Source organism: Vipera ursinii, assembly GCF_947247035.1.
Source record: "Vipera ursinii genome assembly, chromosome: 4".
Classification (NCBI taxonomy): domain Eukaryota; kingdom Metazoa; phylum Chordata; class Lepidosauria; order Squamata; family Viperidae; genus Vipera; species Vipera ursinii.
The window spans coordinates 8,588,327-8,616,192 of NC_139514.1; the positions used below are offsets into that span (position 1 = coordinate 8,588,327).

The 27,866-nt window shown below is 44.1% G+C and overlaps 1 protein-coding gene across 1 annotated transcript; it reads left to right on the forward strand.

Moving 5' to 3' along the window:
- The first annotated feature begins 477 nt into the window (after positions 1-477).
- EED (embryonic ectoderm development) lies at positions 478-27,421 on the forward strand. Its single transcript, XM_083362149.1, has 12 exons — positions 478-649; positions 2,521-2,673; positions 4,788-4,880; positions 6,001-6,066; positions 8,292-8,417; positions 9,607-9,688; positions 10,575-10,666; positions 10,891-11,024; positions 12,654-12,759; positions 13,006-13,164; positions 24,616-24,689; positions 25,967-27,421. The coding sequence occupies exons 1-12, from the start codon at positions 512-514 to the stop codon at positions 26,091-26,093; spliced, it is 1,350 nt and encodes a 449-aa protein (XP_083218275.1). The 5' UTR covers positions 478-511; the 3' UTR covers positions 26,094-27,421.
- Positions 27,422-27,866: the final 445 nt, after the last annotated feature.

Consider the following 27,866-nt stretch of genomic DNA (forward strand, 5'->3'; position numbering starts at 1 on the left):
TTGTTTCCTCTTCTATTTTTTTTGTAAATTAAGAAATATAACCAGCTGCTCTTAGGGTTTTTTTTTTAAATTCCTCCCAAAAAATAAACCCTACAAATACAGGGCAGGGGTTTGTTCTTTCTGAGCGCTAAAACAAACGCTTTGTTTTGAAAGCAGCCCTCCAGAACGAAGCAACGAACGCCCTAACATCGAGGGGAAAGAAGAAACAGGCGCGAAAAAAAAAAACAGGCGTGAGGCGATGGGGCGGCGTGAGCGCGGGCGGCCCGCCTACACCGGGCCGCTTGCGCACGCGCACGGGGCCGCCTTGCACATTTTCCGACAGTGTGGCTTCTATTTCCCCCCTCCCCCGCCTCCCCTTTGGCTTTGCGACAGCAGAAGAGGGCGACAGCCGTTTTCGCTTTACGGCGGAAGAGCTTATATAGTGCGTCCCCGCGCTAAGTCTTCGTGGCTCGGCGCCGGGGCGTCGGCTTCCTCGTCCGCGCTTTACGGTCGGGCGCGAGGGGCGGGGAAGATGTCTGAGAGGAGGCGTGGAGGCGGCGGGAGAAGCGAGGCGCCTGAAGCGGCGGCGGGAAGCGACATGCCGACAAAGAAGCAGAAGCTCAGCAGCGACGAGAACAGCAACCCCGGGGACCTCTCGGGAGACGAAAATGTGAGCGGCCCCGGCGGGAAGGCAGCGCGGGGGTGACCGCCGCGTGGCTTTTCGCCTTCCAGGCCTCCTTGGGAAGTCCAGGGTGGTCGAGGCCCGGGCCTAGCGCGTCTCCTAGCAACCATGGGGATGGAGTGGGGTGGGGTGGAGACCTTACAGCCCTTCAGACAGATCGGACGGCCAACTCACTCCCGCCCCAGATATGAGGCGAGCTTTCCGGCCCAGGCTGAGAGTTTTAATTGGGGTTTTTATATTCTTTCAGGGATTTAATTGAATCTTTTTAAAATTGTTTTGAATTTTTGTATCGATGTTTTGAGTACCCTGTAAACCGCCCTGAGTCCTACGGGGAAAGGGCGGTATCTAAATTCCATAAAATTCAAATTCAAAAAAATGATAGGTCAGGAGAGTGGAAAAAGGACTTCAATCTCGATTATTCCCAGCCTTGCTAGGGGATTGTGGGGTTGATAGGGCTGGAAAGAGAAGGTAGAACTGTAAATCCCATCACTCCCAGCCTTCTGTTGGTGGGGGTTGATAGGGCTGGAAAGGGAAAGTGGAACTCTAATCCCATCATTCCCAGGCCTGTTACATTTGGGATGATAGGGCTGGAGGGTGAAGGTGCCACTGTAGTCCCATCACTTCTAACTCAAATATCTTGACTCTGGATGTTACAAGGCAGGATTTCGGTTCCTATCATCATTAGCATGTGTTGATTGGGGATGATGGGTCTGGAAGCACCTGTCTGAAAAGGGAATAACAGTGCTTCCTCAAGATACGTTGAATTATAATCCTCTCTTAAGTTATCACCTAGGGGACAATAGGCATTCCCTGGTAATAGATTTTGTTTTCATAGGTAATAGGCCTATGTCAAAACAAAATTATTCAAACAAACATGTCAAAGATAAGCTTCTGAATTTATTTGTTTTTTTGTTTACAGAATATTTGGTGGAATATTCAATCATATCATCATACTTGAATTAGTAGTACTGGCCAGAGGGTTGCTGTCTTATTGGGAGTTTAGCCACCCAGTCAAACTAATTTATTGATTTTACTGGCCAATATTGGGAAAGATTCAAGAAGAGGTTTTTTGTGTGTGAGGTTACCAAAGATTGTAGATTTCCCTCTATAAAGTATTCCTTTTTTCCCCTTTCCAGAAGGATCTCTTACGTTTTTGAGTTGGTTGACACAACTGAGAATATAAGAATATAATGTGAAATGTTCTTCCAAAGTGGTGTTAGTTTTGCTCATGAATAAACAGGACTCACCACCAGTAATTTTCAAACTTGGCAACTTTAAGATGTGTAGAGTTTAAGTCCCAACATTCCATAGCTTCAGGTTGGCTGGGAAATTCTGAGAATTGAGGACACACATCTCAAGTTTGCCTAGTTTGAAAAAAACTGCACACCATGAGGCCATGGCTAATTAAAAAGAGCTATTTATCAAGGTAACTAATCTCCCTCTAATATTTACTCTTAAAGGACATTTTGTATTACCTTTGACTAGTTTTTCTTTCTTGATGCATATTTCCTAGTAAAGCCATCCATTGTTTTTATTTTCTTCAAAAGCTTGGGTGCCTACAATCTAAAAAAGATGCTGGAACCTATTGCTTAAACTTGTAGCATGCCACCTTCCCATTCTGAATGTTTTTAAAAAATGAAACAAACCTTTGCAACCATGCTAGTCCCTACTGGGTGCATTATTATTTTCAGTTATTTGTTTATAAGTGCCAGTATTATGAAACAGGATTATAAAAGGCTGAGTATCTAATCTACTCAGAAACTTGCTTTTTCAATAATTCTGGAAAATTTCTGCATTTTAGACGCTGCTCTTTGCTGGTTTTGGTTTGTTATGAAATCCATCTTGTTTTATGTTTCCAGGACGATGCTGTTAGTATAGAGAGTGGTACCAACACTGAACGCCCTGACACCCCTACGAACACGCCGAATGCTCCAGGAAGGAAAAGTTGGGGGAAAGGAAAATGGAAGTCAAAGAAATGCAAATATTCATTTAAATGTGTGAACAGCCTCAAGGTATTTGCAGGCTTTAAGTATTTCGTGGAGTTTGCTGCTGCCTGATTAAATATTTTTAAATCAAATTTGTATGTCACAATATATTTTGATGGTTAAGGTAAAGGGTACCCCCGCACATACGTGCTAGTCTTTTCCGACTCTAGGGGCCGGTGCTCATCTCCGTTTCAAAGCCGAAGAGCCAGCACTTGTCCGAGGACGTCTCCATGGTCATGTGGCCGGCATGACTAGATGCCAAAGGCGCACAGAACGCTGTTACCTTCCTACCGGAGTGGTCCCTATTTTTCTACTTGCATTTTTTTTAATGTGCTTTCGAACTGCTAGGTTGGCAGAAGCTGGGACGAGTAACAGGCGCTCACTGCTACGCGGCACTCGGGATTCGACCCGCCAAATTGCCAATCTTCAGATCGACAAGCTCAGCGTCCTAACCCACTGAGCCACCGCGTCCCTACATTTTGATGGTTAACAAGGCATAAAAATACAATAAATGCAAACATCCTAAGAGGCAAAAGCTGAGACAAAATGTTTGGCATCAAGATCTTGCCGACGCTCTCTTGAAAAGTTCCACTTTTAGCTTCTGGGTGACAGGCAATGTTGGAAACAAATGAATCTTCAACAGAGGGTCAGCTCCATCACCTCAAAACAGGGCTTTGATTCCCCCATACCTCCTTAAAATGGACACTGGTCTGACTTAGTAAAAAGAAGCTTCTCGTGCTCCTAAAATTAGGAAAATCTTTAAAACAATTTTAGTGTACTCCTCATAGTGTGTTCTCTACCTGACATAAGGTTGTTCAAGATCCTTCTCCAAGTACTAAACTTAGTTACCACATTGTTACATTTTCAGAAAATTCATCTCTTCATAGTTTTTTTTTTAAAATATCTTTGTTACAAGTTCAGATGAGCTTGTAATGGGAGGTATACCTAGATATAACTGGAACAACAGGAAATTGTATTTTAGCTGTTGATAGGAAATTGAAGTGTGCACTTTCTTTTTGGGGAATGGCTAAGAACAGCAACTGAACATTATCACTTGGGTTTCCTTCATGACTTCATGGAGAGGACTGTAGAAGCGTAGCCCTTATACACAATACAGAAGCCATAGCAATTGTTTTTATTTTAGATAAAAGATATATAGCAAAACAGATTCTGGAGTTTTTTGTGGACTCGGTTGTTGAGCTCAGTGTCTAGTCTTTTCATTTTAGCCTCTTTTTTCCTAAATCTTATCTTCCTGTTCCTCAAATGCTGCTTAAGAATTTTATATAATATTAAAGTGCCCTAAAAATGACTTGGTCTCTCAGGCATTTCAGGAACATATTGATAGAGATTGGAATTGGCTCACCACTGCTGTTCTTCAGGTTGCTTTTCTTTATCCCAAGAAAGTCTGCCGCCTTGGTTTCCCCTAGTTGTCTTTCATCCAAATACTGGTAGTCCTTGACTTATGACCACACTTGAAACCAGAATTTTTGTTGCTAAACAAGGTAGTTGTTAAGTGAGTCACACTCAATTTTATGGCCTTTCTTGTTACGGTTGTTAAGCAAATCACTGCCGTTAAGTGAATCAGGTGCTTGTTAAGCAAATCTAGCTTCCCTTACTGCTACGATTCCAGGATGCCGCAATAATCATAAATACGGGTTGGTTGCCAAACTCCTTAATTTTGGTCACATGAGTGGGGAATGCTGAGTGCAGACAGGCCTGTGAGCGGCAAGGATGGGCAAAAAGTGTGGGAAGGCCAGTGGGAGCATTTACAGAGCAGGAGTGGGCAGGGGCGTATTATAGAGTATGAGGTCCCTGAGATCCCGTTCTCCAAAGGGGCTTCATGGGGGAAAATTTAGTAGGAGCAACTTATAGGACTTTGGGAGGCCAACAGGAAAGGTCACAAATGGCAGTCATGTGACTGCAGCTCACAGCAATGTCATAATTGCAAGCCAGTCACCCAGGTAATGACATTGTGATGGCCGACTGGTCATAAGTCCCCCTTGTTCAGTACTGTCCTAATTTTGAAGGGTTCCTAACAAATGGTCGTAACTTGAGAACTATCTGTAAGATAATCTTGTTAAGCATACTTGTTTTAATGCTGAACGAAAGGCTGTGGTTTGAACTTGTGGTTTCTTTTTCAGGAGGATCACAGTCAACCGTTATTTGGTGTGCAGTTTAATTGGCACAGTAAGGAAGGTGATCCCCTGGTTTTTGCCACCGTTGGTAGCAACCGGGTGAGTAGCTTCTTAAAATTCGTCCTGGGCGTCTCTCTTTCCCAATAGAACAGATTGTCTGTAGCTTAGGGTGGAACTTGGTACTTCTCCAAGCTTTATTGCTTGCTTGCAAATGTTTCATTACTCAGCTAGGTAAACTCAGCCAGCAGCAAACCTCCCACTCACTTGCAGTAATGATGTTACCTAGTTGGACAATGAAACGTCTGCAAGCAAACAGCCAAGATGAGAGAGCACAACGAGCTCCACAGCTTTCCACCTGGTTTCCTGCAGGCCTGCTGTCTCGCTTTTGAAGGTTACAGACTGCTGCTTTTCGGAAAAGTTGAACGGTGTTTTTGAATTCATGAGCTGACTCTTGGATGAGTCAACTCATCACAAGATGGCAGCAGGGAACAAAGCTGGCCATGGTTGCTGGCTGCAGCCAATGCAGTGTGCCTCAAAAACACAGGCTTTTGAATGAAAAGCAGTGGACTTGTTCCACCGAGGAGCAGAGAATTTCACTGGATTTTAAAAATACCGTCTAAGCTGACTGAATTGTGACTTGTTTGTTTATTTATTTGTATCCCACCTTTTAAAAATTTTTACAAATAGCTCAAGGTGGCAAACATACCTGTTGCCTTGTTTTAGTTAATTTGTGTGTGTGTTTTTATTATACTGTACGATGCAGTTTTGCAGTGAAAAGATAGGTTTGCTTGCCTCCCTCAATACTTATACTGTAGCTGTTGGTAAACAAACACATGCGTCTATAAGCGCTTAGATCAGGGGTGTCAAACTCACAACGTCACATGACGTGTTGCGACGTATCGTGACTTTTTTTCCCATTGCCGGCAATGGGGTGGGCGCAGTCTTTGCCATGACGCATCCAGTCCGTGGGCCAGCATTTTGACACCCCTGGCTTAGATATTCAAGGTTATATTGATAGAGCTGAGCAGGTCTACAACAGGTAAAAGAGATTATGGTTGGATATATACGTTGTGGTCCCGTTTAAGTTAAGCTGCTTGTGTACCTTTTATTTCCTTCCTGCTGCTGACAAAAGTGAACACTGAAGTTTTTAACTTTGGTTTGGAAGGGCTTGACTTTGGGAAACAGGAGCGTTAACCTCTTGCGTTTTGTCCATGCACAGGTAACTTTATATGAATGCCATTCCCAAGGAGAAATACGGCTACTGCAGTCCTATGTGGATGCTGATGTATCCTTTATTCCATACGTTTCTAGAATTGTTTTCAGGGAGGCATCATATTTATTTATTTTTAATTAGGCCATATCATGAGATCTGTTTATTTATTTATTCAAAAAAAATTCTCCAGAGGGGGTGATGTAAAATGATGCTCTGTCCTGTGGGTTTTTGGATCTTATAGCTTATTAGTCCCAGCCACATAATGATGCCTGCTTTCTTTTCCCCCTTTTGTCCCCTTTTCTCATTTCTACATGACACACGGCTTCATTCGCCTGAGCCAGGGGTCTTCAAACTTGGCCCTTTTATGACTTGTGGACTTCCAACTCCGCAAGTCATAAAAGGGCCAGGTTTGAAGACCCCTGAACTAGGATATAGCCGAGAAAGAGAACGGAAGGAACAGTGGAGGTTTTTAAGAAGAGATAGGATAACCATAGGGACGCGGTGGCTCAGTGGGTTAGGACGCTGAGCTTGTTGATCAGAAGGTCGTCAGTTTGGCGGGTCGAATCCCGAGTGCCGCGTAACGGAGTGAGCGCCTGTTACTCGTCCCAGCTTCTGCCAACCTAGCAGTTCGAAAGCACGTAAAAATGCAAGTAGGAAAATAGGGACCGCTACGGTGGGAAGGTAACAGCGTTCCGTGCGCCTTTGGCGTCTAGTCATGCCAGCCACATGACCACGGAGACGTCCTCGGACAAGCGCTGGCTCTTCGGCTTTGAAACGGAGATGAGCACCGGCCCCTAGAGTCGGAAACGACTAGCACACATGTGCGGGAACCTTTACCTTTACCTTTAGGATAACCATTTGTCTGGAATGGTATAGGGCAGGGGTAGGCAACCTTGCCCCTTTTTATGTCTTGTGGACTTCAACTCCCAGAATTCCTCCACCAGGCACGCTGGCTGAGGAATTCTGGGAGCTGAAGTCCACAAGTCATAAAAGGGCCAGGTTTGAAGAGCCCTGGCCTAAAGCTGTGGTTCCAAAGGGATTGACGGCATCACTGCAGTTTTCCTCTATGATCTCTTAGGGTGGTTTTGAGCACATCACGCTCTCTGAACCCACCTGGAAGAGCCCGTCACTTTGTCAGTTTCTGTAGGCTTTAGTGGCGATAAGGGCTTACAAACAATGAGAAATATGCTGTCACCTGTTCCATATTGAAGATGCCATTTTAAGTATTTTGAATGCTTTGCCAAAATAATTCTTCTACTGGGAGGAAAGCATCTACCTAGTTAAGAGTATTGCTGGGGGGGGGGAAGGTAAATGACATAACTTTGTGATTTACAAATGGTCCTAAGTATTTTGTGCTATACTTCCTACGTTGTCATTTCTTCCTTAAAAGTTTTTTTTGTTTTATCTCTTCTGCCTTTTTTTTCTTTTTTCTTTTTTGGACTTAGTGCCGTGTTTTTGGTTTTGTTTTTTTAAGGAAAAACTACTTGAGTCAGGAACCTGCCTGAAATGATAATAGGGTCTCCTGCTTGAGCAGGGGCTTGGACTGGAAGACAGAGGTCCCTTCCAACTCTGTTATTCTGTGCAGAGTTGCTCTGCCGGGCTTAATTGTGGGAGCTTGTAAGTCCCGCATGTCAATTTCCCAAATCAGGAAAGGCTGGCGTAACAATTAATATAATAGATTGGAGTATCTGGGAAACCTCTCTGCATTTCAAAGTCCCGAGAATGGAAACACGGCTAAGTAAGAACTATAGTTAAGAACAGGATAAGGACTGAAATTTAGAGAAATGGGTTTCAGAAGGATTGAAATGACACCCAGGGATCAGTTGAATAGCTGTTTTGCAATTTCTAGCAAGCCTTTCACTCATTTTCCAGCATGCAACCTCTGCTGCCTCCAGATTTTATTCATTCCCTTGACCTCATGTGAACTCCCTGGAATAGCCACTGCCATCTGGTGTCCTTGGAGTGAATCAATAACTATGCAGGGAATTTATGGGAATTGTTCTCCAAAACATCTGGAGAGAAGAACTAAGCCAGAGAAAGCTGCTGTAGAGCTATGGGCTGTTAATACTTTAATGGCTGCTGCACATGTCGAACATAATTGTCCTTTGGCTCCTATCTATTTTTATGGCAAATGGCAAATCCTTTGTGCAAACGACTGAAGGAATAAACCACCACTAACACATTTTTTAAGCTACCACTTTTCCCAAATGAGTGTCTTTAAGTTGTGCAAGCATTTTTCTACCACTGTCAGGGGAAAGTCCGCAGTTGTGTGTATTGCACTTAACCATATAATTTAGGCAGATGAAAACTTTTATACTTGTGCCTGGACTTATGACAGCAATACAAGCCATCCTCTTCTGGCAGTGGCTGGCTCCCGAGGCATTATTCGAATAATTAACCCCATTACGATGCAGTGTATAAAGGTGAGATGATACCAGAGGTAAATACGAGGTTCAGATATTGTCTGGCTTCTTAGTAGAAAATACGTAGAGTGAGATGCTTATTATGCAAAAAGTTGAAGTTCTGCCTCTCCAGGAAAATCTCTGAAATAATTCTGCCTTAAACCTTGACTATTGCAACGTGCTCTATGTGGGGCTGCCCTTGAGAAGCATCCAGAAGCTCCAGTTGGTGCAAAATGCAGCGGCCCGCATGGTTTTGTGCAGACCTTGGTATGTCACCTCACACGTGTCACCTCTCCTGTGGGAGCTGCATTGGTTGCTGATTTGCTTCCCGGTGGAATTCAAGGTGCTGGTTGTCACCTTTAAAGCCCTTCATGACTTGGGACCAGGTTATCTGAGGGATCGTCACTTGCAGGCTACATCCACCTGACCCACTAGAGTGGGGAGGGATGTTGCGGGTCCCGTACCCTAAGGAGATACACTTGGGGGCACCCAGAAAAAGGGCCTTCTCCGTGGTGGCTCCCTCCCTTTGGAACACGATCCCTGCAGAAATTATACTGGCCCCCACTCTGACACTCTTTCGGAAGGCCCTGAAGACGTGGTTTTGCCAGCAGGCCAGGGAACCCAGAGCAGAATGAAGCCTGTTAAATGGCTGGTATGAGTATGTGATGTCGCCAGGGTGGAGGGTTATTTTATTATTGTATGTTTATTTCTTTTATATTGTTTTTATTTCCTGGAAGCCACCTTGTGTCGCTGTGAGTAAGTCGGCAGCAATATAAATTTTCCAAATAAACCTTTAAAGATTAACTATAGATAGTCCTTGAGTACGACCCTAATGGAGCCGTCACAATCATAATTTGTGATAGTCACCCCCCCATGACTTCCCTATTTTATGACTTTTTTGCAGCAGTGGTAAAGCACTGCCAGAGTCATTAAATGAACCAACGGTTTGCTATGGGTCACTTTGGCTGCAAACTGGAAATAAATGCTGGCTTTTAGCAAAACATTTGTAAGATGCAGTCATGTGATTGTGGGATGCTGCGAACAACTGTAAATGTGGACCTGTTGTCGAGTGCTCAGTGTGGTCATGTGATGGGGGGGCTGATCTTTGGAAATTAGTGTTAAGTACACCCCCCCCCCATGCACTAGTTGCCTGGGATGAGTCAAGGTTGTGCGTTGCCACAAGGAGACTGATCTCTGAATTTTATTGCAGCACTATGTGGGCCACGGAAATGCAATAAATGAATTGAAATTTCATCCAAGGGATCCAAATCTTCTTTTGTCTGTTAGCAAAGGTAGGTGAATAAATCAGTGGTGGGATTCAGCCTGTTCGCACCACTTCAGCAGAACTAGTAGCTAATTTTTTGTCGCCCAGGCCCACAATGGGCTTCCGGAAGCGGCATCCACACAGATGTTCACATCTTTGAATCCCACCACCTGAATAAATTCCTTTTTAATGTTTTTTATGAGTAATATACCGTATTAGCAGCCTGCTTTCTGTACCAACAAAAAGGGAAACAAGGATGGCTAGGGTAATGGCGTTAGTGCTGGAGCTGGCAGAGGTGAGCTCTGAAGGTATTGGAGGCCCTCAGTGGTACATCTTTGGGGTGTGGCAGTGAACTTACTTTTTAAAAACCACTGGCATGCCACATGTTCTGTAAGGCTGCTCCAGATGTTGCTTATTTGCCTCTATCGAGGAAGCAAGGTTACTGCTGAAGGATGCTGGGACGTGTATTCACCAATATCAGGAGAGCTGTCAGTTGCTGTCCTTCAGGCTAGTGAAATAAGATAGGATCGAACTATGGTTTTGCACCTCGTGTGATTATAGCAAATGATCCTTTTTGTATTTCAAAGTAAATTGGGAATTATTGGCAAGCTCGCTTTATTTTAGAGAGACTAGCACATGCTTTCTTCTTGTAGCTGCACTGAAGATCCATACTTTTTTTTTTAGAAGTAAGCTATGGTTATTAAAGAAGCCTTAAAAGACCCCCCTTTCTCTTAGATGGAAGCTCTTTGACAGCGTAGATGCTTGAAATCTCATGTGAGACCTTGGCCCATTCCTTTTAATTAAGCGTTTATACCTCTCTCTCTCACTGGTAGTGTAGTTATAAATGAGGGATATGTTAATGGCGAGTTACATGCGGATTACACAACCTAACCTGGTTTGTTGGATTTTATTAGATCACGCACTCCGATTGTGGAACATTCAGACAGACACTTTGGTTGCAATATTTGGAGGGGTCGAAGGACACAGAGATGAAGTTTTAAGTGCAGTAAGTTCCAATACTATTACGTGGTTTGAGAAACCCTTTGGAAATCATTTTGACTTCGATTTCCGTACAGACTTGATCAATTTCAGAAAACTTAAAAAACAATCACAAACACCGTGATAAGGTTTATTTGGAGATGAGAGTGTTCTCTGGGGTGTTGTCTTCCTTCGATTTGAGTATTGGATTGCAAAACGTAAAAGCTATGACTTTGTGCCTTTTGCATACAGGATTATGACCTGCTCGGCGAGAAGATAATGTCCTGTGGCATGGACCACTCTCTAAAGCTCTGGCGGATCAATTCAAAGAGAATGATAAATGCCATCAAAGAATCCTACGAGTACAATCCCAATAAAACGAACAGGTAAGAAACAGTCCTGACCCCAGGGTTATTCTTCCCTTCTGAGTCTGTGAAATCATATATCCTCCAATGTAAAACTGGTAAGCGCACGGGTTTAGAAATGGGTTAATCTCAAAACTTAGAATCCGTGTGGTGTAATGGTTAAGGGGCTGGATTAGGACTAGGGACACCCAGATTCTCATCCATTTTCAGTCACGAAATGTACATTGGACCAATCACTGCCTGCCTGTCCAACTATCTACAAGGTTGTTTTTTGGGAGGGGAGGGAGGAAAACTGGGCTTATACTACTATCGTGTGTAGGATTCAGACAGTTGCATATGTGTTTCATTTTATTTGGTTATGTAAGACCTGCTTTATAGAATTTTTATAAATGGGCCCTTACTGAAACACTGAAAGGGTTAAAGCTTTATAAATCAATCTCAGCATTAAAAACCAGCAAAATAATGTGCTTTTGTTTTCATACTCTGGTTTAATCCTTAAATCAATTCCGTGGCTCACGTAAAGGAAGCTGTATTCCATACATAAATACATGCACATCGTGCTGTTGCCTTTGGGGGCAAGCAGTGTTACACAGAGACAGAAAACGAGTAAGAAGTAGTGAAAAAAAACAAAAGAAAACAAAAAGACAATAGACTAATGGTATTTTACCAATGCCATTCATTATGTCTCTCCATGCCTTTTTGTCATTTCAAAGTTCCCTTTTTTCTGCCATGTACTTTACATTGCCTTTTGTTTTTTTAAAGTCCTCAACCTCTTCCTGAGGATCACTTAAGTATTTCATTCCTAGTGCATTCATCTTACTCATGTTTCTTCTGACATACCAGTTTTCTTAGATATTCTAGAATAGTTTCACTGAATCTGGGACATAACAGCAATTGCCTTGTGAATAATAATAATAATAATAATAATAATAATAATAATAATAATAATAAGAAGAAGAAGAAGAAGAAGAAGAAGAAGTTGGAAGGGACCTTGGCAGTCATCTAGTCCAACCCCCTCTTCAGGCAGGAAACCCTATACCATTTCAGACAAATGGCTGTCCAGTCTCTTCTTAAAAACTTCCAGTGTGGGAGCATTCACCGCTTCTGGAAGCAGGTTGTTCCACTGGTTAATTAGACTTACAATATATTACAGGTAGTAGTCCTTGACTTATGACCACAGTTGAACCCAATTTTTTTGTTGCTAAGCGAGACAGTTGAGTTTTGCCACATTTTACAATCTTTCACGCCACAGTTGTTAAATGAATCAGTGCAGTTGTGAAGTTAGTAACACGGTTGCTAACTGAATCTGGCTTTCCCAATGACTTTTATCAGAAGGTGGTCACATGACCCTGGGAAACTGCAACTGTCATAAATATGAGTCAGTTGCCAACATCTGAATTTTGACCAAGTGATCAAGGGGATTCTGCAATGGTCATAGGGGTGAAAAACGGTCATAAGTCACTTTTTACAGTGCCATTGTAACTTCGAACAGTCACTAAATGAACTGATGTAAGTTGAGGACTACTTGTACATATTGTGTTTAATCAGAGACCAATAATTGAATTTAAACATACCAATAATTTTTGCATTCAGTGCAGGCCTCTTCTCCAAATTTTCCTGGTTTTTTTCATATCTCCCTTTTGTCTGCAGGCCATTTGTTTCTCAAAAGATTCATTTTCCTGACTTCTCTACAAGAGACATACATAGAAATTATGTAGACTGTGTGCGATGGCTGGGTGATCTGATTCTTTCCAAGGTATTTCTTGCATTATTATTTTTGTTTCCATTATATATGTTTTGATATCTAGAAGACACTTAAAAATTGTTTGCTTTCTGAAGTAAATAAATTGTAGAGTATAGAGCCATGCTCTATTGCTCTTTCTTTCCAAAATAAAACACAGTTGTTAACATATGTTAAATATTCATATTAGCTGCAGTTTGGGTTAGTGAGAATGTTTTTGTCACCAATATTGCTTTTTTCCCCCTTTTTTCCTCTCTGCAGTCCTGTGAAAATGCCATTGTATGCTGGAAACCTGGCAAAATGGAAGACAACATAGATAAAATTAAGCCCAGCGAGTCTAATGTGACTATATTAGGGCGATTTGATTATAGCCAATGTGACATTTGGTATATGAGGTTTTCTATGGATTTCTGGCAAAAGGTAAAAATCATATAAGATTGAGTAGTAGAATAATACAGGTAGTCCCCAACTGTTGCGCTGAGCGACCGATCAGGGTTCTGGCCTCAACTCTTAGAGCCCCGTAACAGGGGTGAGAATTTAGAGGGACCCTCGCAAGGGTGAACACCTTGAATATGGAAGGATTTTGCCCTTTGCCACCGACCCAGTGTGCCGGACGTTCCAACGGTCACACTTGGGAACTGCGATAGCGCAGGGACAGGATCCTGGGACAAACTGAGGCACCAACACAAGTTTGTTCAAGGTGAGAGAGCACAGAGTGCCCGGGGTGGATGGTGTTGCCCCCGAACAGCTTTGCACAGCCCTCTTTTATTGGGCAGTTTCATCAGGGCGGGGGGAAGTACATACATGGGGAATTAACATATGGAAGGTCATAGAACATAGCTCATTGCATACAACTGCTAATGAAGAGAGCAAAAGTCATCACAGGAAACAATAAAGCATAGCTTATCATATACAAATGCTAACAGAGAACTGCTAAAGAAGAGGGCAAAGGTCATTACAGGAAACAATAAAGCATAGCTTATCATATACAAATGCTAACAGAGAACACAAGGGTTGTCACAGGAAGACATAACTTGAAAGGCATTTGAGGTAATTACAAGAGACAGAGGCAAAGACAAAGCATAGCTTATCATATACAAATGCTAACAGAGAACTGCTAAAGAAGAGGGCAAAGGTCATTACAGGAAACAAAGCATAGCTTATCATATACAAATGCTAACAGAGAAAACAAGGGTTGTCACAGGAAGACATAACTTGAAAGGCATTTGAGGCAATTACAAGAGACAGAGGCAAAGACAATTACAGGAGACAAGTCTTGTTATATATATTTGTAAATGAAGCAGGAGACAAATGTTTATCACTAAAGACAGGATACGATTGTAAATGAAGCAGGCAGAGGTATCACAGGAATGCAGACTTTACAATTGCAAATGGGGGGAAGGCAGAAGTGTTATCACTAGAGACAGGAAGGGAGAACTTTGTAACTTTTAATATAGGAATCAAAAAGGTCTTTTGGGATATAGGAATCAAAAAGGTCTTTTGGGATTCTGGGATAACTACAACCAACTTACAACCACAATTGACCCCCAAAATTCTGTTGCTAAGTGAAACTGTTAAGTGAATTTTTGCCCCATTTTAATGACCTTTCTTGCCATAGTTGTTAAGTGAATCATTGCACTTCTTGAGTTAATAACCCAGTCACAAAGTGAACCTGGCTTCCCCATTGACTTTCCTTGGTAGAAGGTAAAAAAAAGGGGATCACGTGACCCTGGGACATTGCAACCGTCATAAATATGAACCACTTGCCCAAGCATCCAAATTTTGATCACGTGATCATTGGGTTGCTGCAAAGGTCATAAGTGAAAAGTGGTCATAATTCACTTTTTCAGTGCCATTGTAACTTTCAACAGTCACTAAATGAGCTGTTGTAAGTTGAGAACTAGTTGTATAAGGAGTAACCCGGAGCTTTAATTGAATATGGTATTGTGAAATAGCTTGAGTGTATGAAGGCTTCATCAGGATTAAACAGTCCATTTATGTATAGGAGGGGTCTTCAAACTTGGCCCTTTTATGATTTGTGGACTTCAACTCCCAGAATTCCTCAGCTAGTCCTGGCTCTGGGAGTTGAAGTCCACAAGTCATAAAAGGGCCAAGCTTTTTTTTTAAAACCAAGTTTTATTAATTTTCTAATTTTACATCCAAATATTTATGAAGCAATGTGGTGATTGGATAATCAAAAGTCCAATAACAAAATCTTTTTGTACATAGCTTACTCAAGGTACATCAACAAAAATTCCCTCTCCGCTTCCCTTAGTCACAGTATCAAGATCAAATTTCTGGTTGCGATAGAACAATTATCAATACATTTTCACATATACTTATCCACGTCCTGTTTTTAAGTTTTGTCTAATTTCAATACAGTGCTCCAAATTAGCCTATAGTATCTAAAAAACTTAATTTTTGGGTAACCCACTTTTCCCCTATTTCATTATATAGTAATTATCATATCTGAAATACATTGTTCATTTAACTGCATTCTTGTTATATTTCAAAAACATATTCTATTTGTCATTTTTGTAATTCATCAATGATTAACAAAGTATCTTTTGTTGTGTCCTTCCAAGTTCTATAATATAATTCAAAGTTATGCTCTAGTACAGGGGTAGGCAACCTTGGCTCTTTTATGACTCGTGGACGAGTTGAAGTCCACGAGTCATAAAAGAGCCAAGGTTGCCTACCCCTGCTCTAGTAACTAATTTTCATTCCCTTAAAAATCTAGGTCCTAAATATAAAATCAGAGATTTTAAGCTTTATCATTACAAATCCCAACATTAACAAAAAAACCCATTTTTTAAATCTAACTCTAGCTTTTTTTTTGTGCCAGGCAGGCTTCCATATCATTACCTTTAGCTTCTCAAATGTGTCTTCCTTTCTTCCTACACATGTTGTTTGAATCCAGGGAGACCATCCAGTTGTCAATTTTTCAAAGAGAGCGACCCCTTTATAGTCATTAAATTGTCGTTCTAATAGATCAAATCTCCATGTTTGGCGTAGTATAGTTGTCATTAATTCAGTCTGGTCTTCTTCTTTCAATCCCATCTGGCTGGTAAGAGGTCATGTCTGGTGTTATAGTTGTTGTTTGGTTGGTTAGAGTCTTAATGTACTGTATTTGAAGGCCTTTGGCCTCCTCCAGCTTAGTATTGCTTTCTTCAGCTTCTGTAGTTTGTTGAATTGTAGATTTTATAGTTGAAATCGAAGTTTGGGCATCAAGGCTCTCAGTAGATTGTACTTGGTGTTCTTTAGAGTCCCCTATTTTGTTGTTGATTTCCTCCTCTTCTGTTAGTTTTTGGGTTGTCAGTTCATCAATTGAAGTCAGAGTCTCATTTGGTGAGTTTATGCTGTCAGATTTGTCTTTAAGTCTGGCTTTCATTTGTTCAGTCATTACCAGGATTGTTTCCAGTATAAGTTTATAGTCAAGTGGTGGAATATATTCCTCCATTTCTGATGTTTACAGTTAGGTCTTTAGTGGAGGCTATTTTGATAAGAGTCAGTGAATGTCCACCTCCACTATTCCTAAAGGTTGTTTTTGGTTCCAGGTGTTCCCAATTCTTATCTTTAAAGATAATGTCGAGGACAAATCTGTTATAGCCAGATCTCACAGTAAAAAAAAAAGGTTTACTTGCTATACCATGTTTCGCCACAAGATGTCCTCAATAACATGTAAAATCTTTTTCCAGACTAATATGAGGCTTTTATCCAATTAATCCATTTTTAGCAGTAAATAGGGTAGTAGGTCCCTGCAGAAATAAGAACTTTTTAGTGGCCCAAAAATTCCAGCAGTACAAATAGGGTTGCTTAATTATTTAGCTTAGTCATTTGATTTCTTTTGAGGCTTTAAGGTTTTAGTTCCCCAAGTAGGCAGTCGCTGATCTTTCAAGAAAGGGGGGGGGGATTTTCAGAAAAGTCCCACAGGAAAGTAATTAGGGAAATAAGAAAGGTAAGGTCTCACCCAAATCCTCCAGATTGCTTCGTTGTGCTTGATGGTGATTTTGGCTTTCGGCAGGGAGTGGCTTAGTGATCGGCCATGTTAAAGGCCAATCTCTTCTTCTTTGGGCCAGAGGAGCTGCTCCGGATCAAATGGAGGGCTGCCACCCCTTCCACAATCGCAGGAAGAGCCTCCTCACAGTGGTCGCCCCTCCAAGGTGACTTTTGACCCTTTTCAGGGTCCTCCAAGGAAGAAAGACCGGATTGCGGGGAGAGCGTCCTTCCCATGTGTCCGCTGGCGCTGCCGGCGCAAACCGGAAGCCATAAAAGGGCCAGGTTTGAAGACCCCTGATGTATAGGGATTAATGCTGAATAGGGGAAAAAAGGGGGGTGAGTGACTGAGTCAATCAAGTGTAATACGCCATGGTCGTGGAGATGAGAGGGCAGATTTCAGGTTTTTGAGTGTGTTATGATTGGACTTCCTCCGGCTGCTTGGAGGAAGTTTGGGAGAGCCGTGCGGGGCCGGAGGAGCTGGCTGAGCCTTGCGCTGTGTTTTTTTTTTTTTTTTTTTTTGCGCCGACCAGCTGATTGTGCTCCGTGGCGCCGACTGCTGTTTGTTGGCTCTTCGGAGGGCCCCGACTGTTGGAGGACTCTGGGAGAGCCGTGCAGGCCCGGAAGAGCTGGCAGAGCCTTGTGCTGTGCTTTTTTGGCGCCGACCAGCTAACTGCTTCGCGGCACCGTTCAGCTGTTTGTCGGAGCCCGGAATAACTTGACGGAGCCGGTGACCTTGAGGAGAACTTTCCAGTTGCTCAGGAGCCGGATGTTGGCTGATTTACAACTGCTATCATGATCTACGGCTTGGAGCAGCGTCAGCGTTTCAAGCTGGAGTGGTGGAGACGGCCCTGGTTGCCGTCTGAGACGGCTGGCGGTGAGGGAGTTGGAGCGCCGCGACCGTCTTGGCACGGGACTATGGCTGGGTGGAGCATGGACCTTTATGCCTGGACATCTGGAGGCATGGACTATTATAGTTCACTGGACCATATCCTTGAACCCCACTCCATAACTTTACAGGTTTTACCCTAATCCATCTCGCTGACTGGTTTCCCCCTATTGTCCCCCCTTTTTTCCTTTCCCCCTGGGCTGTGGAAGGCGCCGGGTGTATAACCACTGTGAGAGAGTGGTTAAAAGTTAAGAGTTTCCATCTGTTCCGTCTTAGAGGTAAGAGCTCTAGGCGGTATCCCTTTCCCCGGCTGTATATCTCAGGCTGCTCCCCGGTTCTGACCGCTGTGAGAGAACGGGGATTGTCCCGGGGTTACCCAGCTCTAGTGGCAGAAGAGCTGGGTTTGCAGTCTGTATACTCTCCTTCCATTTTTAAGATCCTCCCATTTATTTATTCGACCTGGGTCTGTTTTGCTGTATTACCCAATTTTATCATGGTCTTGAGGTACTCCAGCACGGTTTTACTTGCTCTCAGGGGTGCCCCCCCATCCTGGGAGCGACCTGCCTTACTTTTTAATCTGCCTCTTGATGACGGGTCCGATTGTTGGGACCCTGAGAGATGGCCGGGCAGAAACAGGGGCCTAAGATATAGATTTAACAAGAGGCCCCTGATTACTTTTTTAGCTAAATTTTTTGTAGGGTTAGGGAGGGGGGAGGGTTGTGGTTGGTTGGAGAGGGGGGGTAATCCGCCAACTGCTGTTCTGACCAGGCCTAGGATAGACCGCGTTGAGGGGGAGCCGGGGTCGGTCATCTCCGGAGCTCTGGAGCGGGTCGTGGGATTGCCAATCCCCACGACGATAGGGAATGGCAGCAGGTGTAAGATCAGAGGGCCGTATCGACCTCCGGGAGGGCCTCTCCGCTATTTACAAGCGGTGAGGCGCTCCGACCCTCTGCCTTCGACCCAAGGTTCTGGGAGCGGGGATGTGCAGCCACCTGAGCTCCGACTGGTGTACCTAAATGCCAGGTCCGTTGCTAATAAGGCTCCCCTCGTCCGGGATCTAGTCGAGGGTGAGCAAGCGGACCTGGCTTGCATCACGGAAACCTGGTTGGGCCCAGAGGGTGGTATCCCCCTGGTTGATCTTTGCCCACCAGGCTTCCGGGTGCTACACCGGCCTCGGACTCAGGGCAGGGGTGGGGGAGTGGCTGTGGTTATGAGGGAGACCTTATGTCCGCAGGAGGCCACCGTTCCTCAGATAGTCGGGTGTGAATCTCTCTTATTGAGGTTTGGTCCTAGGGCGCAGTTGGGCTTGCTGCTTGCGTACCTTTCGCCTAGTCGCGTAGCAGCAGCCCTGCCTGAGCTTCTCGATATCCTCTCAGGGCTGGTGATTGAGTTTCCCAAACTTATGGTTTTGGGAGACTTCAATCTACCATCCCTGGGAGGAGTATCTGAGTTAGCTCGGGAGTTCATGGCTTCCATGACGGCCATGGACCTGACGCAGGTAATTCATGGACCGACCCATGAGGGAGGTCACACCCTTGACTTGGTTTTCTTATCCGGTCGGTGGTTAGATGATATTGGTGGGGGCTCCCCAATTGTTATGCCCCTGTCATGGACCGATCATCATCTCCTGCGGCTGGTCTTCCATTTTGCCACTCCCCACCGTGGGGTTGTTGAGCCAACTAGATGGTTCCGCCCCAGGCGCTTAATGGACCCTGAGAGGTTTCAGGCAGCGCTGGGGCCCCCACCTGCCTCCTCAGCTCACAACTCGGCAGATGCCTTAGTGGAAGCCTGGGAAAGGACGGCCACGGAGGCACTTGACCGAGTTGTACCCTTGCGGCCCCTGACCCGGCGCAGATCCCAATGGGCTCCATGGTTCTCCGCGGAGCTCCGGGAGATGAAGCGTCGGAGACGGGGCCTAGAGAGCGTTTGGAGGTCCAGCCGATCTGATTCCGACCGATTGCGACTAAGAACCCATACTAGGTCTTATCTCGCAGCGATGAGGGTAGCGAGATCTAACTATTTCGCTGCCCTCATCGCGTCCGCAGATAATCGCCCGGCCGCCTTGTTTAGGGTGACCCGCTCCCTCCTTAACCAGGAGGTTAGTGGGGAACCCTTGCAGGGGCGTGCCGAGGAATTTAGTCAACATCTGTCGGACAAAATCGCTTGGATTCGGACCGGTTTGGACTCCGACTGGGCAGTATCAGACGATCAGGACGCGAGCGATCTTGTCAATGTCACCTGGGAGGAGTTCGATCCTGTGACTCCGGAGGAAGTGGACAGGATCATGGGGAGGCTGAGCTCCACCACATGTTTATTGGACCCGTGCCCTTCCTGGCTGGTTTATGCAGCCCGGGAGGGGACACGAGGCTGGTTCCAGGCGGTTATATCTGCTTCTTTGAGCGAGGGTAGTTTTCCCGCCGCCCTGAAAGAGGCGGTGGTGAGACCCCTCCTCAAGAAGCCTGCCTTGGACCCGGCTGTTTTAAATAACTTTCGTCCGGTCTCCAACCTTCGCTTTCTTGCGAAGGTTGTTGAGAGTGTGGTGGCGCATCAGCTCCCTCTGGTCCTGGATGAAGCGGATTATCTAGACCCGTACCAATCGGGCTTCAGGCCCGGGTACAGCACGGGGACGGCATTGGTCGCGCTGGTGAATGATCTCTGGAGGGCTCGGGATAGAGGATACTCCTCTGTTCTAGTCCTATTAGACCTCTCGGCGGCTTTCGATACCATCGACCATGGTGTCTTGCTGCGGCGTCTCAGGGGATTGGGAGTGGGAGGCACGGTTCTTCAGTGGTTCTCCTCCTATCTCCTGGGACGCTCGCAGTCGGTGTTGGCAGGGGGGCAGAGGTCGACCGCGAGGCCTCTCGCTTGTGGAGTCCCTCAGGGGTCGGTCCTCTCGCCCCTTCTGTTCAACATCTACATGAAACCGCTGGGTGAGATCATTCGTGGTTTTGGAGTTGGGTATCATCAGTATGCTGATGATACCCAACTTTTCATTTCGACCCCAAACCACCCCAGTGATGCCCTCGACGTGATGTCCCGGTGCCTGGAGGCGGTCCGGGTCTGGATGGGGAGGAACAGGCTTCGTCTCAACCCTGACAAGACGGAGTGGCTGTGCGTACCGGCATCCCGTGATATTCAGGATATCCCACCCCTCATTATGGGGGGTGAGTCATTACCTCCTGTAGATAGGGCTCGCAACTTGGGAGTCCTCCTGGATGCACAACTTTCCTTAGAAGACCATATTGTAGCTGTGACTAGGGGGGCGTTCGCCCAGGTTCGCCTGGTGCGCCAGTTGCGGCCCTATCTAGACCGGGATGCCTTGCGCACAGTCACTCATGCGCTCGTGACCTCTCGTCTTGATTACTGCAACGCTCTCTACATGGGGCTACCCTTGAAGACCACTCGGAGGCTCCAACTGGTACAGAATGCAGCCGCGAGAGTTGTATCGGGGGTTTCCCGATACTCCCGTGTTACACCTTTGCTCCGCGAGCTGCATTGGTTGCCAGTTGTCTTCCGGGTGAGGTTCAAGGTGTTGGTTATGACCTACAAAGCCCTCCATGGCATGGGTCCAGAATACCTTGGGGAGCACCTGCAGCCGGCGTCAACTTCCCTCCGCCCAGTACGCTCCCACAGAGAGGGCCTCCTCAGGGTGCCGCCGGTCAAAGAATGCCGACTGGTGGCCCCCAGGGGGAGAGCATTCTCTGTGGGTGCACCGGATTTATGGAACCATCTTCCGGTAGAGCTCCGGATGGCGCCCGATCTCCGCTCCTTCCGGCGCGATCTTAAAACCCATCTTTTTAAACAAGCGGGCCTGGCCTGATGGGACGGGGTGGGATTTTATTACTATCTCAATTTTAAATCTGTATTATTTATGGGCATTGTTTAATTATGTTTTAATAATTTTAATTTTTGTATCCTATTTTTATGTATTGCCCTGTTCACCGCCCTGAGTCTCTTGAGAGAAGGGCGGTATATAAATTAAATTAATAATAATAATAATAATAATAATGGTGCTCTGAGGTCTTCATTACTGAATGCCTCTGGGTGATATACGGGTGAGTGAGAAACTAAAAGTAGTCTTCAAGTTACGATGGTCACTGGGACTGGGACATCACATTGCTGCTTCACATAGCAACGGAAATCCAGGCAATCCTAGTTGCCGTCATAACCCTGAGACGCATAGGTTGTTAAGCAGAAAGCATTGAGAGCCACAGGTAAGGAACACAGGGATACTGCCAGAAGGTATGACAGGCCAGACGCAGGGCAAATGCAAGTTGCGGGAGGGTTTGTTTAAACTGTATTTCAGATGATTTTTCTGGGACCCAGGAAAAGCAATTCAGGTGTTTAAAATAATATTGGCAATGGAATTGAGAAAAGTAAGTCAACAGAGCGGATCATTCAGACTTAATTCTCACCAGTTAGCAGTGCTCTCTGTTGTGCCAATCCTGTGTTTCCAATGTATTTCTGACCTGAAGAATTCAGTCTCTTGATGACTATAAACAAGTATTTCCACTATGGAAAAGAAAGCTTAGTACAGTACATTTTCATGACTGAGGAATGGGATTTTTATGGAATGAAGAATGCTAGAGGTTTCCAGGTTTTTCCCCCTCTGCAGTACAGAATCTACATATGTTCTTAGTAGAAAACATGCTTGGCTGTAGCAAGCTATGACCTTATTAGTACAGAATGACCTACTTTTATATGGTTGAAGCCTTTGAGTCAGCCTTGACAAATTTCTACAGCTTCCTTGGCAACATTTTTAATAAGCGGCTTGCTATTGCTTCATTCCTAGGACAAGACAGAGTGATTGACCCAAAGTCACCCAGCCAGTTTCCATGCCCAAGGCAGATCTCGAACTTGGCCTTCCTGATTCCTAGTCTAGCGCCTGAACCACTAGACCAGGGGTAGGCAACCTCGGCTCTTTTAGGACTCATGGACTTCAGCTCCCAGAATTCCTAAGTCAGCCATGCTTACTCAGGAATTCTGGGAGTTGAAGTCCATGAGTCCTAAAAGAGCCGAGGTTGCCTACCCCCGCACTAAACCAAACTGCCTCCATATCTTATTGTATATGCAGGCCCCAAAAAGCAATATTAATTACAATGGCTTCTTCACTTTTCAGACCCTTATCAAATCTGGTGTGTTGCAGCTGTGTTGGCAATTTCAAGGCAGTAGTCTACACTTCTGGAGATCACTGAGCAGGAGAAGGGTGACCTCAACCAGGGCCCCCCAACTGTGGCCACTTTATGACTTGTGGACTTCAACTCCCAGAGTTCCTCAGCCAGCATGACCTCTGAGTTAAACCACAACGCGTAGTGTTTTAATGAATTTCTTCAGTTGAATGTTCAGTACTGCAAAATATTTTATTCTTGTTAGCCTTGCTGGAGAAATTGGGAGAAGGACATGAGCATAAAGTTCATTTATACAGTAATTCTCAGCTGACAGCCAGAGTTGAGTCCAAAATTGCTCAGCGTAGTTATGAAATGGGTTTTGCCCCGTCTTGCAACGTTTCTTGCAGTTTTTCTTGCCACGGTTGTTAAGTTTATCCTTGCAGTTATTAAGTTAGTAACACGGTGGTTAAGTGAATCTGGCTGCTCGCTGGCTTTGCTTGTCAGGAAGTCACAAAAGATGACGACGTGGTCCAGGACACTGAAACTATGAGCCACTTCCCAAGCATCCAAATTTTGATCAAAGTGACCATGGAGACACCGCAATGATTGTGTGAAAAATGTCACTTTTTTCAGTGCTGTTGTAACTTCAGTCACGGCTGACTATTGAGAATCAAGCCTGATTGAATTATCTGCTCTGTTGACTTACTGTTCTCATTTCATCGCTGGTCTTATTTTAAACACCTGAATTGCTTTTCCTGTTTCCCAGAAGTCATCTGACATCAACGAGTTTTAAACAGCCCCTCCCACAACTTGCATATGGCCTGCACCTGGCCTCATCTACTCCCCTGCAGCACTGTGTTTCTTACCTACCTTGTAAGACAAGGATTACCTTGTCTTACAACGGGGGTCTTCAAACTTGGCCCTTTTACGACTTGTGGACTTCAAGTCCCAGAATTCCTCAAGCCAGTGTGCCTGTTTGTAAGCCCTTATCGCCACTAAAGCCTACAGAAACTGACAAAGTGACAGGTTCTTCCAGGTGGATTCAGAGAACGTGATGTGCTCAAAGCCACCCTAAGAGATCATAGCGGAAAACTGCAGTGATGCTGTCAATCCCTTTGGAACCACAGCTTTAGGCCAGGGGTCTTCAAACCTGGCCCTTTTATGACTTGTGGACTTCAGCTCCCAGAATTCCTCAGCCAGCGTGCCTGGCTGAGGAATTCCGGGAGTTGAAGTCCACAAGACGTAAAAGGGCCAAGTTTAAAGACCCCTGTCTTACAACCACGATTGAGCCCAAAATTTCTGTTGCCAAGCAAGACAGTTAAGTTAATTTTGTTGTTTAGTACCTTGGTTATGTAAATTTGGCTTTTCCATTGACTTTGCTTGTCGGAAGCTCACGAAAGGTGATCACATGATCCTAGGACATTGCAACTATCATAAATATGAGCCAGTTGTCAATTGTCTGATCACATGACCATGGAGATGTGATAGTCACTAAGTGTAAAAACGGTCATAAGACACTTCAGTGCCATTGTAACTTCAAACAATCATTAAATGAAAGCTTGTAAGTTGAAGCCTACCTTCACATTACTAAACCATAGTCCAGGAACATGGATAAAGCCATTTCTTCAAAATTCTTATAATGATGATTGTTACTAAAATGTAGTATACGCCTTGGAACCATTTACTTGCTACAAGAATTAAGCTCTAGGCATTTATTGAGTTGCCTGAATAAGAAGGGTTTAGATAATAGGTTTGTTGAAGTAAATATGAATTACAACATCTCTATAACACCAGGGAGTAGGCTGTGGTATTAAACAATATATTTTAGATCCTTTGATTCTTGTCTGTAATACGGGATTGACTTCATGTATCTTCCAGATGCTGGCATTGGGCAATCAAGTTGGTAAACTCTATGTATGGGACTTAGAAGTAGAAGATCCACATAAAGCCAAGTAAGTATATATAAACCTTTGGTATTGTTCCAATTCTTGAAAGCACTGAAGCTTGCATTAAACATTAAACTGTACTGTTTAAAATTGTAGTTGGAAATATTGTATGCCTTTTGACAATTAAGGGAGATACCACTATAAAATAACTGGGATACAGGAACCCATATGCGTCCCTTAATAACGTAATCTTATGTATGGTCACCCTTTTATTTCTGATTGAGAATATACAATAAACCCTCTGTAATCAGCTGATGGGAGTGTCTCTTAAAACGGTATCCATTAAATCTAAATACAACTTCACACACGCAGTGCATTTTATGCATATGCAAAATGGGAATGGAATTTTGTCCACGTGGATTTTTCACGTTTTATATGTGCTTAAAATAGCAACTGGGCTTTATGAATCCAGTATGTACAATGTCTATTGACACATTTTGGCTATCGCATCTGAATTTCTAAACAAGCATTTGATAGATAAAAATCAGCGCTTCATGATTTTCTAATACACCTGTAACAAATTAAGGATTTCCAGAACCTGAACCTTTATAGAGGGCATAGATTTACCTGATGTAAGCCTTTCAGGGTCATTTACCAGGGCATACCTTTATCACAATTCCAAAAATTGAAGCCTAGATTACAGCATATATATGCAACAATACGGTAGAAGTATTTTTGCATCAGCTTTTTTTTTTTAGCCTGGAGAAATACTACTTTTGGGATTAATCCATGTCTTTAATCTGAAGTTATTAAACCAGGATCCAATTTTTCAAATTCATTAGATTTTGATGTATTTTATGTGTAGGCATAGTATTCAGTGAGGCGGTGGGAAGATGACCTGTTAGTGTTGCATCAATTAGAATGCAGAACTGCAGGCTACTTCTGCTGACTGCTGGTGCCAGCAGTCTGGCAGTTTGAGTTTCACCGGCTCAAGGTTGACTCAGCCTTCCATCTTTCTGAGGTCTTTAAAATGACCAGATCAGGGGTAGGCAACCTCGGCTCTTTTATGACTCATGGACTTCCAACTCCCAGAATTCCTGAGTCAGCTGACTCAGGAATTCTGGGAGTTGAAGTCCATGAGTCATAAAAGAGCCGAGGTTGCCTACCCCTGGACTAGATTGTTGTGGGGCACTATGCTGACTCTGTAAACCACTTAGAGAAGGCTGTAAAGCACTGTGAAGCGGTATTAAAGTGAAGTTTAAAACATTTAGCTCCTTTCCCGTGTGGTTCAAAATGCTTGCTTTCTTGCAAGGAGACTTAACACTTAAAATTTCTTTTCATAGGTGCACAACTCTTACTCATCCGAAGTGTGCTGCTGCTATTCGACAAACCAGCTTTAGCAGAGACAGTAGTATCCTTATTGCTGTGTGTGATGATGCCAGCATCTGGCGCTGGGACAGACTTCGATAAGTTACAGCTTCCTGAGACCTACACTGCTTGTTTTGCCATAACTTCTCACCTGCTGATCCTCTAAACCCATGGTGGCGAACCTATGGCACACGTGCCACAAGTGCCACATAGAGTCCTCTCTGCGGGCACACGTGCCCTCGACCCAGTCCTAGCCCTTCAGCTGGGTTTTATAAAACCTTTTTGCTTTTAGGCCTCTGCCCCCTCCCCCCCCCCATGGGCAAAAAAAAGGTTCAATCAATCAATTTCAACTTCTTGCAGGAAAAAAAAAGATCTCGCAATTGAGTGAAATTTTTATTCCCACCCAGTCTGCCGTTACCACCGTAGCCACGGCCACCCAATGGGCCACACCCACCCAGCTGCCGACGATACATAAGCGGGTTTTGGGTTGCAATTTGGGCACTCGGTCTCTGAAAGGTTCGCCATCCACTGCTCAACGCTTTCAGAGTAATTTTACTTTGCTTCTGTCAACAGCTGAAACTTTAGAGATGTTTACATTTGATTTGATAGCATTGCCCTTTTTTAAAAAAATACTGCTTTTTTAAATAAAAAATTATTTTTGTACATTTAAAAAATTATTTTACTTTTGGTGTTTGCAAGCTGGAGAATTTCCTCTGTATTAAATAGATATCTGCTATTTTGGATGTTTGTGAGCTAAAAGACAAACAGATAAAAAGTTTGTGCATTTGAGAGAGGCAGATATGATAAGATTAAAGAGAATGTTATTTTATGCAGGATTCTAGTTTCTTCGATTGTGGGCCTCATTATTTTCAAGTAGCTAGTTTTTAACAATGAAAACCTGCTTGAAAGCATTGTGTTATCTGAAAAGTCAGATATTGTGACTGAATCAGGCTTACCATAATTCAAGCAAGGTTCCACTCATGCCTTTTCCCCTTTATTACTAGAATTTTTTTTAAAAAGTATATAAATTAGCCTAGAATGTATACAGGTTCCAGCATTTAGCTCTCTCTTGTAGGGATGAATGTTAAGGATACAGGCTTATTTTAATGTGAATTGGCATTAAACCTCAGAAACAGCTGATTGGAGTGGTCACTTTTATTTTACTCCTCTCCTGCAGCCCCTACTTTTATTTTATTCCCCCCCTCTCTAGTTTAGTTTTTCTGAAAGTTGTGCATTCAGTCAAAAAATATTAGGAAGCAGGGATAAGGACTTTACTGAAATGCAACATATTTACAAAAGCAACTTAAAATGTGTTAAAGCTTCCATGTGAACTTGAAAGAAAAGATCTAGCTGTGTTAGTAGTTGCACTATGGAATCAGCTTCTCAATATATTTTGAGACACCCAAAATAAGAGGTACAGTTCTGTTTTCTATATATTCTATTTTCTTTCAGCAAATCAATGTTAATATATACAACACTTATTACTCCTTTCCCCCAGCAACAACCCTATAAGATTGAATGGCCTGAGGGAGATACGTTACAGATAAAGGTAAAGGTTCCCCCGCACATGCGTGCTAGTCGTTTTCGACTCTAGGGGCCGGTGCTCATCTCCGTTTCAAAGCCGAAGAGCCAGCGCTTGTCCGAGGACATCTCCGTGGTCATGTGGCCGGCATGATGACGCCAAAGGCGCACGAAACGCTGTTACCTTCCCACCGGAGTGGTCCCTATTTTTCTACTCGCATTTTTACGTGCTTTCGAACTGCTAGGTTGGCAGAAGCTGGGACGAGTAACAGGCGCTAGCTCTGCTACACGGCACTCAGGATTTGACCCACCAAACTGCCGACCTTCTGATCTACAAGTTCAGCATCCTAACCC

What these genes read in the sequence shown, in the direction of transcription:
- EED (XM_083362149.1), top strand. Translation starts at nt 512, where the DNA reads ATGTCTGAGAGGAGGCGTGGAGGCGGCGGGAGAAGCGAGGCGCCTGAA. An exon ending in CCACCGTTGGTAGCAACCGG is followed by an intron (nt 4,881 to 6,000) that starts GTGAGTAGCTTC and finishes GTCCATGCACAG; the next exon opens with GTAACTTTATATGAATGCCA. An exon ending in AATCCCAATAAAACGAACAG is followed by an intron (nt 11,025 to 12,653) that starts GTAAGAAACAGT and finishes TTTTGTCTGCAG; the next exon opens with GCCATTTGTTTCTCAAAAGA.